The sequence below is a fragment of the Lycium barbarum genome, chromosome 2 (genome assembly GCF_019175385.1).
Source record: "Lycium barbarum isolate Lr01 chromosome 2, ASM1917538v2, whole genome shotgun sequence".
Lineage (NCBI taxonomy): Eukaryota > Viridiplantae > Streptophyta > Magnoliopsida > Solanales > Solanaceae > Lycium > Lycium barbarum.
This window is the reverse complement of record NC_083338.1, coordinates 138,845,284-138,861,147: the sequence shown is the minus strand read 5'-3', so window position 1 is coordinate 138,861,147 and position 15,864 is coordinate 138,845,284. Positions and strand designations below refer to the sequence as shown.

Below are 15,864 nucleotides of genomic sequence, written 5' to 3'. Positions count from 1 at the left end.
TTGGATCAAAATCATACATATTCTTTCACATGGTGCACTAATAGTACATTATGTTTGCATAAGTGGTGCACTTTTAGTCACAATCCCAAATAAATTTAACGGAAAAGAACAAAAATGCCCCTGAACTTTTAGAAAAGGTATAAAAATACCCTTCATTCATCTATTTTGCTAAAACTACCCCTCAATTCAACTTTTTGGCTCATTTATTCCCCTTGACTAACGGACAACACTAATTTTTTTTTAAAAAAAAAAATTAAATTGCACATGACATTTTATTACTGAAAAATTGATTTATTCTTTTAAAAAGAAATCTGAAACCTTGGATTTTTTTTAAATTTGGAAAACTTTTTTTTAACGAGTAAAACCTTGACTAAAGGACAACACTAATTTTTTTTATTTTCAAAATGTGAAAAATTGGATTTTTATAAAAATCTGAAAAAATTAAATTTTTTATGGAAAAACTGTGTTTAAAAAAAAACCAGAAAACTATCTTTTTTTAAATCTAGAAGAAAATTATGGAGTATTAGTTTTGCACATTTTACTTAAAAAAACAATCAGTTTTTCAGATTTAAAAATTGAATTTTCTAAAAAAAAAAATGGGGTTTCCACCCGTTAATTTTTTTTTCCAAACTTAAAAAAATTCCACATGTTTTAATGAAAATCCAATTATGTTTTTTTTTTATATATATATATATATAAAAGGCTTACTACATTTGTTTTTTTAAAGAAATGGATGTTGAAAAATTATTTTTCCTTATTCTACAAATAACGATTTTTCAGATTTCTTTTTAAAAGAATAAATCAATTTTTCAGTAATAAAATGTCATGTGCAATTTAATTTTTTTTAAAAAAAAAAAAATTAGTGTTGTCCGTTAGGCAAGGGGAATAAATTCTCAAAAAGTTGAATTGAGGGGTAGTTTTAGCAAAATAGATGAATAAAGGGTATTTTTATACCTTTTCTAAAAGTTCAGGGGCATTTTTGTTCTTTTCCGTTAAATTTATTTGGGATTGTGACTAAAAGTGCACCACTTATGCAAACATAATGTACTATTAGTGCACCATGTGAAAGAATATGTATGATTTTGATCCAAACCCAAACATTATGGATGATTTTGGTCCTTTTCTCTGTTTTTGTCACGTAAGCCGCAATGAGGTGATTTACCGACTTAATAAAGCTTCAATCCTCGAGAAACAATAAGAACCAATCAGAGAGCGAGTACGACTCCTCAAGGATCGAGTCAGAAAAGTACATCCTAATCTCAACCGTTCATCTCCTACCAAGAAAACACAACAAAAGCTACTACCAACCGTCGATACCGTACTTTGAAAAACACACACGGGTAAAAGAAATCCTAGCCAACCCAGGCTTTCACACGTTTTCTATAAATAGCATCTAACCCCATTCATCTCTATCCACGTCTTCACAAAAAACAAAAAAAGTTGTTTACATATTTTCAAAACTTTTCACAGCCTTCAATTCCAAGCAAGTTTAAGGTTCGATTTCTTTATTCTTTTTCTTTGCTGTTCAATTCCGTTCTGTTTTTTGAATTTCAATTGTAATTTCTTCGTTTTAATGGTAAAAGGTTGTTTTCAAGTTTGAATTTGTTGTTCTCTAGGGTTTTGATTTGGGAAAATCTTAAGGCTAGCTCTACGTCATTGATTTTTTTTCGGTTTCTTTCTTCAAGCATCTGAAAATTCGATTATTATGTATGTGGTATTTTTTAATTCAATTTCCAAGGCTTAGATCCATGAATCTCTGAGGTTGACTTGACAGAACTTGAAATTTTCAAATAGTGAAATAATATTCTGGAAAAAAATTGAAAAGTTCTCATGGCCAAACGGGTCCTTATTTTCTAGATTCAATTTTTCTTTGCTTAAATCCATGAAAATTTTGGGACTGACTTGGATTATTGTTTATTATTCAGATGGCTCGTACGAAGCAAACTGCCCGTAAATCAACTGGAGGAAAGGCACCAAGGAAGCAACTTGCAACAAAGGCTGCCCGTAAATCTGCCCCAACAACAGGAGGAGTTAAGAAGCCACACAGATACAGGCCTGGAACTGTTGCACTTCGTGAAATCCGCAAGTATCAGAAGAGTACTGAGTTGCTGATCAGGAAATTGCCATTCCAAAGGCTTGTTCGTGAAATCGCACAGGATTTCAAGACTGATTTGCGTTTCCAGAGTCACGCTGTGTTGGCTCTTCAAGAAGCAGCTGAAGCGTATCTTGTTGGTTTGTTTGAGGATACGAATTTGTGTGCTATTCATGCTAAGAGGGTTACGATTATGCCCAAGGATATTCAGTTGGCTAGGAGGATTAGGGGAGAAAGAGCTTAGGGTGTTTTTATTTGTTGTTGATTAGTTTGCTAAAATTTGTGTTTTTTTTTTTTAAATTTTTAGGAGAAATGGTATTGATAGGTTTATAGATATGAATGGTTGTGCATTATATATGGTTCGAGCTTATTGGTATTTCTTCGCTCAAAATTCAATGTATTGTTCGATTTTATTGGTATATCTTCTTTGAATTGAAAATGTTCATCTTAAGCATTTGTTAATCATTGCCTTTAGCTACAACAATTTGCTTTACGTTGTTTTTAATGAGATGTTCATCAGCTGAAATAAACCCCTCAGCCAAGCATTGTGGAATTATGTTTTGTGAAGTAAATTTGACGTGGTCTTCGTTTGAATCTTTCAATTCAGCCGCCGTGTTGATTCTCTAGGGTTTGTTAGAACGCCAATTGTTCATTCTGGTGCTGTTGAAGGACATATGCAAGTTGAATTAAAGAGGAGATGAATTTAGTACAAAATTAGAGGTTAAAGGTGAACGTTAGGTTTATTTGAAGTTTAAACTTAGAGGTTAAGTTCCAAGTTTTTTCTGAATGCAGCTTCTAGTCTCTATCCAATGCCCCCTGAAACCCTCCTAACTTTTTTAGAGACTCTTCGAACCAAACCATCTTAACATGATTTTTTTTTTTCTGAACTTAAATATTCGAACGTGTCTATTATAGAAAAAAAAAAAACAAAAACTCTTTCGAGAGATACAATTTTAAAGCTCTTTTAAACGGACGGTTTAAATTTGAAGAAGTTCGCATGCTTCAAACGTTATTGCTTAGCTGGAGAACATAAAGAATATCACAAGTGCTGCAGGGGTGTTTTGTCCCCATTATCGACTTCGATACCAATGACATTAGTCACACAATTGATAAATTCAGTAAATATGGAGGTGGAGACATAACAAATGCAAGAAGTAACTTAATTAACAAAAAATTGCTTGGATTGACCTTCATATGGACTAGCCTTTAATTTTTGTCCTTCAAATTGGTGGTGTTTAATTTTTGCACTATTTCTCATTAATCAAAATTTGTGGATTGAAATATTCTTGTTTGTTGGTCTATAAAATCAGAGATTCGGTTCGAATCCACCAAAGGCAAAAAATAAAAATAAAAAATCGCAAGTAAGATCTTATAACAAACTATGTCCATTTGGGCAAAAGTTATGCCTTAGGTATAGTTTGGTAGGCCTTAAGGCATAGTTTCAACTTAGTTCGGTGGCGGAACTAGAATTTTGACTAAGGGGTGTCAAATATAAAAACGTAAATATACGGCAAAATTAAAGGGGTTCAACACATAGTATATATATACATAAAAAAGTTTTTTTTACGTATTTATACAATGTAATTTTGTGACGAAAGGGTGTCAAGTAGGGGTGGGCATGATACAGTATTTGAAACTTCGGTTCGGTAATTTCGGTTTTTAAAAATACTATACCAAAATAATTCGGTATGGTTCAGTATATCTAAGTTCGATTTTGGTATTTTTCGGTACGGTAATTTGATAACCATAGTTTGTTTGACTTCAACTTACATATATACTGACATAATAAAGGATTATGACTTCGACTTTTCAAGGAATGTTTCAATTATATTAAACTAACATCTCAATTATATTAAACTAACACCTCACACATGTAGACATATTCAAAAGAAAGTACAAACAATTTTCCTTGTTATTCAATTACACAAAAATGACACTTGAATCACGATAGAGTAGTCGAAGTTACAAGGTCTAAACGACATTAACCAAAATTAAGCATAATCCTTTGTCCTGTACAATTTTACATCAAAAAGTTCGTTTAGTGACATCCAAAATCTAACTTGAATGAAATGTATATTTTTGTACAAAAACTAGTCTATATATTTAATAGTATTAAATATAATATATATAGATTGTATATGTAGTATAAACTTCGGTATGGTATACGGTATATCAGTATTCTTTTTATAAATACCGAATACCGTACCGAATACCAAATAATATTAAAATGCATACCAAATACTATAATATCGAAATCGCGGTATTAAAAATTTCGATTTCAGTATGATATTCGGTATATATCATACCATGCCCACCCCTAGGACTATCAAGGATGCATGTGGCTCCGCCACTGGTTCCTTTTCCGGTATAGTTTTGTAGTATAATTTAATATCTACAAAATTATGCCGGACAAGGCATAGTTTCTGTGTGGCATAGTTCTGCAGGATAACTTAATTTCTACAAAATTATGCCTTATGGCATAACTTTTGTCCGAATAGGCATAGTTTGCTATGAAATCTTGCCGTGCAGTTTTTTCATTTTTTTTATTTTTTTTTAACTATGCTGGGATTCGAACCCAGAATTTCGGAGTACTTTTGACCATTTTTTTATTACTTAAAGTGGCGAAGGACAAAACTTAAAGACCAACGATTTGAGGGGCAAAAATTAAAGATCACCCCAAAATTGGTGCAATCGTGTGAATTGCCCTAAAAGAAAATTGTATGAATAATCGAGAAAAACTAAGAGCAATGGAAAACCCTATAAAACTGCAATAATTTGTGAATTGCTAAACACACAAAACAAATGAAACTTGTTTATGTCTAATTTGATTTAGCTGATAGCCTGATATATTTAGCAAGACCCACATACGTATTTTGATTTTTTTTACATAGGCATAAGCCAATTCAATCTGAACAATAAACACAACTACCATTTTTTTTTCACTTTTACCATCAATGCACTATAACAATTTTAAAAGAATTTCAATAGTATTCTTAACATGTACTCCCTCCGTTCTTTTTTAGTTGTCATATATTCTTATTTATTTTTTATTTTAGTTTATTAATACTCATCATTTTACCACATTAATCTCTATCCACATTTATTAAAGTAAGAATAAAAGTTAAAAAATATTAATATATCTTATTTTTTTGTAATCACAAATATCTTGGACGAGCTAATTTAATAGCAAGATATAACTAAAAAGTACAGGAGATAGTACAAGCATGGGACTTTCGATATTTCCGTTTTCGTGTTTGTTAATTGTTAGTTAATTAAAAAGTTTAAAAAGTAAACTAAATGACCTTTCAATTGTACGACAAAGGGTCTGTTTGGAGAGGCACCAAGTAATTGAAATTGGTGTAAGGTAGTAATTACAAAAATCTGTTTGTTTGTCATTTTATAATTATAGTGTAATTACACAATTTGATTAAATTACAAAAATAAAAATTAATTATAAAAAAATGAAAGCTAATACTTGACAAATATGTGCCTCTATAAATGATATTCATTAGGTATTTAAGTTACATATTATTTCTTGAAAATATATTAATTAATAATCATATATTTGTAAATAATATTGTAAAAGTTAATCGATATATTTCTCAAATTTGTAATATTTAATTTAATTAATTATAAAATTAAAAGCATACATTTTGTAAGACTAACATGGACTGCATATTTGAAAAAAACGATTAATCTTTATAAATATAATGTCATAACATTATTCAAATATTTGACAAAAAAATAGTTTATAAATTCTAATTGAAAAATGAACAACATGCAATGTAAAATAACAAGTCATACTACTAAAGCAAATAAATTAGAATAAAAAATATAACATAAATTCAATATTCATTTTTTAAAAGATAAGACTCTTGTCAAATTCCAACATAACATAAAATAAGTTAAAACATAACTTAAGTAAATATAATTCAAAAGAAAATGAAAACATAAGTCCATATTTTCAATAACGAAATTCTACTTTAAGGACATCGCTCATTATATGTCAAATTTGTTAATGACTCATTTCTTAAAGATTAGGAGGTGTAGTTTAAAAAACTAGAATAATAACGCAATCGAGCAAAATGAAGAAAAAAATAAGAGCTATTAGATGAAATCACAAGAAGTGACGGTTTGAAAATGAGAAGAAAGAAAACGATGAAAAATATATTTTAAAAAGTAAAAAAAAGAAGAAGAAATTAAAATAAGAAGAGAAAAGAAATTAAAATGTAACACGGTTTACACCATGTAATTGCACCCATTTCTCATCCCCTTTTGAGAATTCGAAAGGATAATTACCTCTCCCAATTACACTAAATTTCATACCAATCATGTAATTTTCTAGCAAAGCAAACAAGTCAAATCGTGTAATTATATTTAATTATATTCAAATTTAATTCCTATGCATCCCTCCAAACAGGCTGTAAACCATTTATGTTAAGATCTCGAGGTCATTGATTCCCCATTTAAGAGGTTCATATCCACCGATAATGTCGATCTACATTTTATATAAGGAGTTAATTTGCATCATTGTTTGCTATTAGCTGAGCGAGAAGCTGTGATTCTGAAAGATCTGCTTGCCGACACTAAATCTATCTTACTCTTCCTTGATCTCTTTCACAGATGAATTTAAGGACAAAGTCGTTGGTATACTGTGATCTAAATCAGGAAGGGCTTCCATGAGTCAGAAAAAGTAACTTTCTCGTAGGAGTGTGCACTAAAGCAGCTCTCTTTATCCGCTTGAGAGGGCTTATTCGGATAGATTAAATATGAGGGAAACAATCTTTAATTGATCAATTCCGATTTTTTTTTTTTCTTGATTCTTTTCCAATCGAAATGTATAGATCATGTTAATGGATTAACGAAAATGTGCAAAAATTCTATTTGTTTCTGTCATTCTATGAGTCTCTTCCTTTTTGCGTATGACATCGCCACTCCCTTTGACAACATCCGCTACTTTGGAACTTAACAAAAAAAAAAAAATCTCTTAAAATTTCAACTTTATTACTATATATAACGATAAACTATTCCATAAAAGTTTTGATGGAGGGAGTAGTATTCTTGAATTTCAATTTAATTTGACCAAATCTTGAAAATACAAGTTGTTACTTCCCAATAGCACTCTCATTTATTGATTTTCTTTTCCCATCATAGTTATATTTGGTTTCGTAACATCCCTTTAAAAGAAAAATAAAGAAAGGGAGGCAGCTCTATTCTTTTACCCTAACGCATAAACCCTTCACAACAGTAACAAAAATGGCTAAAAATCATACCGAAGAAGAATCAAGCTCTGAGGAGATGGAAGTGTCTTCACCCGGTAACGCAGATTCCGGTTCAGAATCCGAATCCGAATCCGAACCCGAACCGAAAAAACCACCAGTTGCCGCACCAAAGAAACCACAACCACAATCTCAACAGGATTCCTCTTCTTCTACAGAAGAAGAATCCGACTCCGAATCCGACCCGGATCCGTTAACCCAGAAACCAAACCCGGTTGTAAAACCCATTGATGAAACAAAAAAAGCTGTCAGATCCAAACCAAATGCTTCTCCAATGAAGAAGGGTACTAAAAGGCCTGCTGCTGATGATGATGTTGAAGCAAAGGAAAAAGAATCTAAGAGATCTAAGAAGAAACAACAAGAAAAAGAGATTGATAATCCAGTGAAGAAAACACAAACACAAGCACCCAATGAGGATGTAAAAAGGCAGTTGTTTCAGAGATTATGGAGTGAAGACGATGAAATTGCTATTTTGAAGGGTATGATTGATTACAGGTCGAAGAAAAAAGCTGATCCAGTTGCTGATTTAAGCGCGTTTCATGAATTTATTAAAAAGAATTTACATGTTGATGTGACTAAGGCTCAGTTGCAAGATAAGATTAGGAGGTTGAAAAAGAAATATGAAAATAATGCTGGGAAAGAAAAGAAAGGTAAAGAGAGGATTTTTTCGAAACCCCATGAGCAAAAAGGTTATGAATTGTCGAAAAAGATTTGGGGTAAAGAGAAAAATGATAAAGTGGAGAATAATGTAACTGCAAGTAAAGATAATGGGGTTCTTGTTGAAGTGAAGGAAGAGAAAAAGAGTGAGGAGGTGGAAAAGAATGTGGAGGTTAAACATAATTTGAGTTTGATTTCGGTTACGAAAAATGTTGCTGAGATGGAGATGTGGCTTGTTGAGAATTGTGGGGTGCTTAGTGTTGAGAAGAGGAATGAGATGAAGAAAAAGTTTACAGCTTTGAATGTAATTGAGTTTGATTTGTCCTCGAGGAGAACGAAGTTGATTTATGAGCAGAAGGAACTGGTGCGCGAAGCTATGAGAGCTTCGGGGATTCATATCTAGAAAGAGTAAACTAATTTAGAGTAAAATTCCTTTATGGGATTGTTTTATGGTTTTGTACTTCTGTTATAAGTAGCATATTTTCTAGATTGAAGCTTGTTTTGTGTGATTTGCTGCTTATTTAGCTTTTGAATGTTTGCTTTAAGGAAATTTCTGGATGTGAAAATTATAGGATTTTGTGTTGTCGATTTTTGCTGTTTCATTGGTTAGCTGATCATAGATTGTGTTACTCAAGGGCTTCTACTTTTGCGCTGCCATTTATGTTTGGATGTTAGGAGATTGAATTAGCTTTGAGTTAACTTCCTTCTTGGATCAGCTTGTGTACAAAAGTTCTATTTAAGCTTGACTTCTGGTATGCATCTTTCTATGATGCAATATAGACATGAACATATTGCTTTCCTTGTACGACTAAGGATGCCAAAATAGAACATTGTTAATAACAAGCCTCTCGGGTAATACTTTAGTTGGATGTAGTTCTATCCTCCTCACATCAATTTCTTCAAATAATATTTTCTTTAAAAACTTAATCTGCTTCTAGATCGCTAGTCTCTCTTAGAAGATAGTGTCTTTTACTTGAGAAAGGAAGTCTCTCCAAATATACTTTCGTGAAATCACTTAAACAGTAATAATAAGTGGCGGAAAGGAGGGTTGGGGTTAGGAGGTTGTCTAAAATGCAATTGTAATGTAAACAATTTTTTATGATAAATGCTACTTTATTTCACTGGCTTGTTTTTAGCAATTTTAAGGATTCTACCACTGAGCAATAAGTCCTATGTACAGTTGGCTACATGGGGGATAGGATTGCTCCTACTTTGTCACTCTCAAGTTCTTGATGGAAAGAGTTCTTTATCTGTTGCAACTGCAACCTGGAAGTTCTTTCATTTTGGTTGTTTCCGAGATGATGATATATATAAGTAGTTCCTGATGAATGTCAGGTACTGGAAATTTGATGTTGTATCATCATTTTGGTGGTATTTCTCATTTCAATATCTTGCTTCATAAGATTGGTTTGTCATTACCGGTGCTGCTACTATGAGTTCTTCCGACTGTAGCTGAGTTCGACTCCATTTGTAAATGAGATTGACCTTGTATTCGTCTGTGTGTGTGTGTGAATTTGAAAAGAATGAATGCCAACAATCTTTATGAGAAAACTTCTTCTACCTGCACTTTATCCCTTCAATTGCTGACCCCTCTTGTGATTCTAATTAGTTTTTAAATTCAGAAGTGGAAAGTGCCTTCATAACGCCTGGTATCTTGAGTTCCTTTTGTTCTTTGACTTCTTCTGTTTGCGCTCTTAATGAAGTTATCTATTCTCTCTCTCTTTCGTGTCCCCAATTTCATCTCCATGTAGACATCTTTCTCACCGGTGATACTATCCAGTCCATTCTGTCTCCTAATTTTGATTTTGGAGTTCTGTTTCTGGCTTTCGGTAGTTTTTTACTCATTTTGGCTACCCACTAAGAATTTTCTGGTTCTGGCCATACCCAAATGTTGGAAGACTTGGCGGACCAATGTATTGCATGAACCACGTTGCTGCCCTTAGAGGCCGAAGCTCAGGGGCAATCAGTTCACTTCTGAAGGATTCAATTAACTATAATAAGTTTATATGGCTTGGTGTAAACATTCGGTGTTAGGTAAATTGTTATCATTATCCTAGGACTCTTCTACTCAAAGGTCAAGAAAAATGTTGCTTTTTCTATGCTTCGTAGTTTGATGAAATAATACAAGCCCTTTGGTGCATGTCTCTCAAGAAACGTTCATGATGCTTTTACTATGTTCGGCGCAATAGTTCTATTAGGTCTTTTGTGGTTTGCTAATAAATGAATTATAAACGGACAAAACGTAAAATATATGAGAAACGTGCAAATTGTTGTAAATATTAGTGATGGATATCTATTTAATATATTTGAAAATCATGAATACTTGGTCACCAGGGAAATTACTTGGCCACCAAGTAATTACATGGCCTTCAAGCTATTATCATGTTTTTGGCCACCATTTTCCTCCTATAAATAGGAGGAGGTCCATTTATAGAATTGAAGAAAGGAATAAAAATATCTCTCTCTCCCAACTTCTTTGGCTATATCTCTTGTGTCGTGTACTTTTAATATTATTTTATAACACGTTATCAGCACGAGACTCTGTCATCTATGATAAATATTATGAAAAGATCGATGGTACGTTTGCTTTAAAGCCACCCTAACTGTGATATCATATTTATATCTCTATCTCGTGTATAGTTACAGATAAATATGTGAAGTTTACGTGATATTATATTCTAAGATTTACGTGGCCTGAAAATAATCTAGTCTAAATTATGAATTGCAAAACTGGATTTTAATATATGAAATTCATGTATGAGTGGGATGAATCAATTAATCCATGCATAGCTTGATTCTCTTTTGTTAAGTGCTTATCTGATTTTCAAACTACTGTAAATGACTATTTCAAGCTTTTTGAGGTGAAAACCTTTTATAAGGAAAGAAGTATTGCATCTTGACATAAAGATATGGTTGTATACGGTAAAAACCGGATGCGAGGCAAACCGGTGGAGCGAGGGGACCGACTGATCTGCCTTCTTCGTCATTGGAACGACCAAGCCCGGTGACCCGAGCATTCGTGGCCGTTGGTCCGTATAGCCGTTGGTCCGTACAGCTGTTGGTCCGTACAGCTGTTGGTGCGTATAGCCGTTGGTCCGTACGGCTGTTGGTCCGAGTAGCCGTTGGTCCGTGTGGCCGTTACACACGAGCCACGTGCCAGTAGCGTCCTGTCATGGTCAACTACCCACCATGCGTGTGTCAGACGGCGTCGTCAGTCTAATCCCACCAAATCCGTGCAGAGCTGTCCTTATTATTATTATTTTATTAATTCATATTGGATGAAACCCATGAAAGTCACACTATAAATAGGGCATATCCCCCTCCTTTGGAAGGGTTGGCTTCTTTATTTTCCAAGAACACTTGCAATAGAAAAATATATATGCAATCTCTCTCTTAATATCTGATCCAGCCAAGGCCGTTTGTTTCCATTTACGTTGTGTTTCTTCCATTAAGTATTCAACATGGCTTCTAAACGTTCATGTCCGTAGCAAATTAAGCAAATCACCGTTACTAGTCGTTTTATTACCAAATACTCACACGCTTATTTTCCGCTATCAAATATACATCAAGATCCAAGCACATATCCTATACCCGCGTACAAATTCAATTGGTTTCCCAATTTCGGGGTAAACAATGGTTAGCACCAACATTATGCGGCCATCTCTATATGTTTCTAATTAATTTTCAGATGTCTTTTACGCTATGAAACTTATGTCCTTAAATATTATTTTATCACATATCATGAAGCGTATTAGATCTGTCATGTGTTCCCCATATCACTGCGATTCATTCGAAAAATTATAAAGTGGATAATAATAGGTTCACTTAATCTTCAGCAGAGTTTACAAGAATATATAATCACCAGAAGTGATAATATTTCCCATGCCTTGTTGAGGTTAAATTCATTTACGCCTATAATCACCAGAAGTGATAATATTATCATAAGCATATTGTGATTACAATTGAAGATATGTTAGAGAAAAATATTCTACGTTATATGAATACCTTGATTTGCTCCTGAAGTAGCAACATCAGAGGTATTAAGCTATCATAATTTGATATGCACAGAACACGTAGAGATGATTTTGTTCCATTCCTAAATAATGAGAATTTTTTATAAATGTTACAAATATAGATCCATTATCTGAAGTGAATGTGATAGTATGCAGTAAAATCTATAAATATGAATGTGCATTTGATTGTGAAAATATCATGATTCATCTCCAGAAGAGATAGAATAATTGAGAAGAAATATTCTGAATATTATATGCTTTTCTCTTGAAGTACTAAACTCATAAAATTGCTCCTCGAGTAGCAAACTTTAAACTCTACTCCCGAAGTAGTAGAACTTTGAGCTCTACTCACGAAATAGTAAGACTCTGAATTCTACTCCAGAAGTAGTAAGACTATGAATTTTACTCCTGAAGTAGTAAGGCTTTGAATTCTACTCCTGAAGTAGTACAATTTTAAAATCTACTCCAGAAGTAGTAGAATTCTGAAATTTACTCCTAAATTAGTAAATATTTTTAAATTCACTCCTGAAGCAGTAACTCGTTGAAATTTACTCCCGAAGTAGTAAAACTTTAAACTACTCCCGAATTAGTATACCTTTAAACTTTACTCCCGAAGTCATAAAACTTTAAACTTTACTCCCGAAGTCGTAAAACTTTAAACTTTACTCCCGAAGTTGTAAAACTCTGAAACTTTACTCCTGAAGTAGAAAGAATCAACAGTATATCTGAGACAATATTAGAAGCAATGTCTTCTTGTGCTTGAGCAAAATAATGAACTATTGCTGAATGTCGTATTTCAAGCCCATTTGGATAATCAGGTTTCGTTCCCCGAAGTAAATGAACAAATACCACAATCTATCTCCTCGAGAGATAAAATACAAGGACTATACATGTTATTTTTTGTGGTATGAAATTAAGACATTGCAACACGTACCTGTCGTACATCGAATCATATTAAAGGATCATTCTAAGGCAAAAGGAGGCAGAGTGGAATGCTTCTTCTATAACCACATTAATACATTATGGTTGGTTGTTATTGATTTCCTTGAAGGAAATAAACATTAATGTATCTCTTCCCGAAGAATGTGATTACCATGTGATTGCCGTTTTGATACAAAATATTCAAATGTTAATGGCTAATCTCCTTGAAGGATATATTTGAAATACTGAAGTTTATTATTTAACGTTTATTTTCATAATTTGTAGTTGAATATTGTCTTTACTAGACGGCCTATGCTCGTGCTGCGCACGGGCCAACACTTTAGATTATAGTGCATCTATGTGTATGTAGTTGTCTTTGAATAGTGATTATATATATGTTATGTTTAAAACATAATTAATATAGCATTGTAGTTTGTGCTCCGTATCTAAAATTTTATTATATTAATGTTTGCTACGAATACAAAATCGGCAAATTTATCAATATTTTTTAAAAGAGAAGACTTGTAAATTGATTTTCTATCTAAACGAACAAATACTATTTTTTAATTGTTGGTAAATATTCTCGGTTTAGCTCATTTTACTTGTCATGTTGTCTTTTGCATTAAATTCTATCTTATTTTAATATATAAATATTTTAAGTATATTTAGTGAACATAATAACTTGATTTTGTCAATATGGGATACTATGTCAAAACACGATTAACATAACATTGTAGTTTGTGCTCCGTATTTAAAACTTTATTATATTAGTGTTTGCTACGAATACGCATGGTGTTTAATATGGGGCCCACATTTTTTTTTAACATTGTTTGTTTTTTGGGATTCACTTTTTTTTTTCAATATTGCTTGATTTTGTTAATATGGGATCCACTTTTTTTTTTTCCCGTGAGTTTGGATGTGGTGGGTTCCACTTTTTTTTTTAATACTGGATGATGTTTAATATGGGGCCCACAATATGGGATTCATTTTTTTAATATATATATTGCTTGATTTTGTCAATGTGGGATACTATGTTCAAAACACGATTAATATAACATTTTAATTTGTGCTCTGTATTTAAAACTTTATTATATTAGTGTTTGCTACGAATACGCACGGTGTTTAATATGGGGCCCACAATTTTTTATTTTTTTTTAATATTGCTTGATTTTATTAATATGGGGTTCACTTTTTTTTTCCCGTGAGTTTGGATGTGGTGGGTTCCACTTTTTTTTTTTAATACTGGATGGTGTTTAATATGGGGCTCACATTTTTTTTTTACAATTTTTTTAATGGGCCTGTTTAATATGGGGCCCAATTTTTTTTTTTTTTTTTTTTTTATATATACTATGTTCAAAACACGATTGATATAACATTGTAATTTGTGCTCCGTATCTAAAACTTTATTATATTAGTGTTTGCTAAAAATACAAAGTCTGCACTTTTTTTTTGACATTGTTTATTATTTTAATATGGGATTCATTTTTTTTTTTTATATATATATTGTTTGATTTTGTCAATATGAAATATTATGTTCAAAACACGATTAATATAACATTGTAGTTTGTGCTCCGTATTTAAAACTTTATTATATTAGTGTTTGCTACGAATACGCACGGTATTTAATATGGGGCCCACAATTTAATATGGGGCCCACAATTCACTTTTTTTTTTTTAATATTATTTGATTTTGTTAATATGGGGTTCACTTTTTTTTTTCCCGTGAGTTTGGATGTGGTGGGTTCCACCTTTTTTTTAATACTGGATGGTGTTTAATATGGGGCGCCCACAATTTTTTTAATATTAGTTGTTGTTTAATATATATGAGGCCCATAATTTTTTTTTACAATTTTTTTATGGGCCTGTTTAATATGAGGCCCAATTTTTTTTTTTTTTTTTTATATGTACTATGTTCAAAACACGATTGATATAACATTGTAATTTGTGCTCCGTATCTAAAACTTTATTATATTAATGTTTGCTACGAATACGCATGGTGTTTAATATGAGACTCACTTTTTTTTTAACATTGTTTGTTTTTTAAATATGGGATTCACTTTTTTTTTTTATAATACTGGTTGGTATTTAATATGGGGTCCACAATTTTTTTAAAATATTAGTTGTTTAATATATATGGGATCCACAATTTTTTTTTAGGGCCTGTTTAATATAGGGCCCAAATTATTTTTTAATGGGGCCCATCAACAGACGACGAAGAGGGACGACCAAACCCATGCTTCTTAATAGTAGTAAAATTTCCATTTGATTACTGTTTTCTTTCATGACACCAGTAGTGTCTAACCAAATTTTCTTTTGTGATACTAGAAGTATCTAAAAAATATTTGGTAGTACAAACTAATAATCAAGGGCACCAGAAGAGCTAATTGTTTATCTACAAGTATCACAACACCAGCAGTGTTCAGATAATATCTTATTATGGTAGATAAATTGAAGTCTCTCGAAGAGGTTATATGTGATAGCACAATTTATCCTAGATCGTAATTGTTACGTTCGGAAAACAAACTGTGTTAGACTTGAAGTTTACTAACAATAATAATGGTTATCATATTAAGACTACAAATGATCAGAATATTAAATATCATCAAGTTACTACGGGTAAGGAATACGCATGTGAAATGTTACCCAAGCATGATGAGATCACATGCTATGATAAACCAGAAGTTTATTGACATACAATCTCATGCAATAGTAAACTAGAAGTTTATTAAAATAAAAAGCACCCGTCATGGTAAACTTGAACTTTACGGGTACAGATAATTTTATCAGTTGACCAAACCATTTTGGTCGTCCTGATTTAAATCTGATGTGCTAATCAATTATTCGAAATATATTGAAAAACTAGAAGATTCTTCAAAATTTCTTTTATGTTGCTTGTTCTCAT

General features: G+C 32.1%; 2 protein-coding genes across 2 annotated transcripts; both read left to right on the top strand.

Annotated features, from left to right (window-relative positions):
• The first annotated feature begins 1,338 nt into the window (after positions 1-1,338).
• LOC132627561 (histone H3.3) lies at positions 1,339-2,531 on the top strand. The gene is made up of 2 exons (XM_060342962.1): positions 1,339-1,494; positions 1,926-2,531. The coding sequence occupies exon 2, from the start codon at positions 1,926-1,928 to the stop codon at positions 2,334-2,336; it is 411 nt and encodes a 136-aa protein (XP_060198945.1). The 5' UTR covers positions 1,339-1,494; the 3' UTR covers positions 2,337-2,531.
• A 4,622-nt stretch (positions 2,532-7,153) lies between these two features.
• On the top strand, positions 7,154-8,616 carry LOC132627560 (probable transcription factor At1g11510). Its single transcript, XM_060342961.1, has one exon. The coding sequence runs from the start codon at positions 7,349-7,351 to the stop codon at positions 8,429-8,431; it is 1,083 nt and encodes a 360-aa protein (XP_060198944.1). The 5' UTR covers positions 7,154-7,348; the 3' UTR covers positions 8,432-8,616.
• The last annotated feature ends 7,248 nt before the right edge of the window (positions 8,617-15,864 follow it).

What these genes read in the sequence shown, in the direction of transcription:
- LOC132627561 (XM_060342962.1), top strand. Translation starts at nt 1,926, where the DNA reads ATGGCTCGTACGAAGCAAACTGCCCGTAAATCAACTGGAGGAAAGGCA.
- LOC132627560 (XM_060342961.1), top strand. Translation starts at nt 7,349, where the DNA reads ATGGCTAAAAATCATACCGAAGAAGAATCAAGCTCTGAGGAGATGGAA.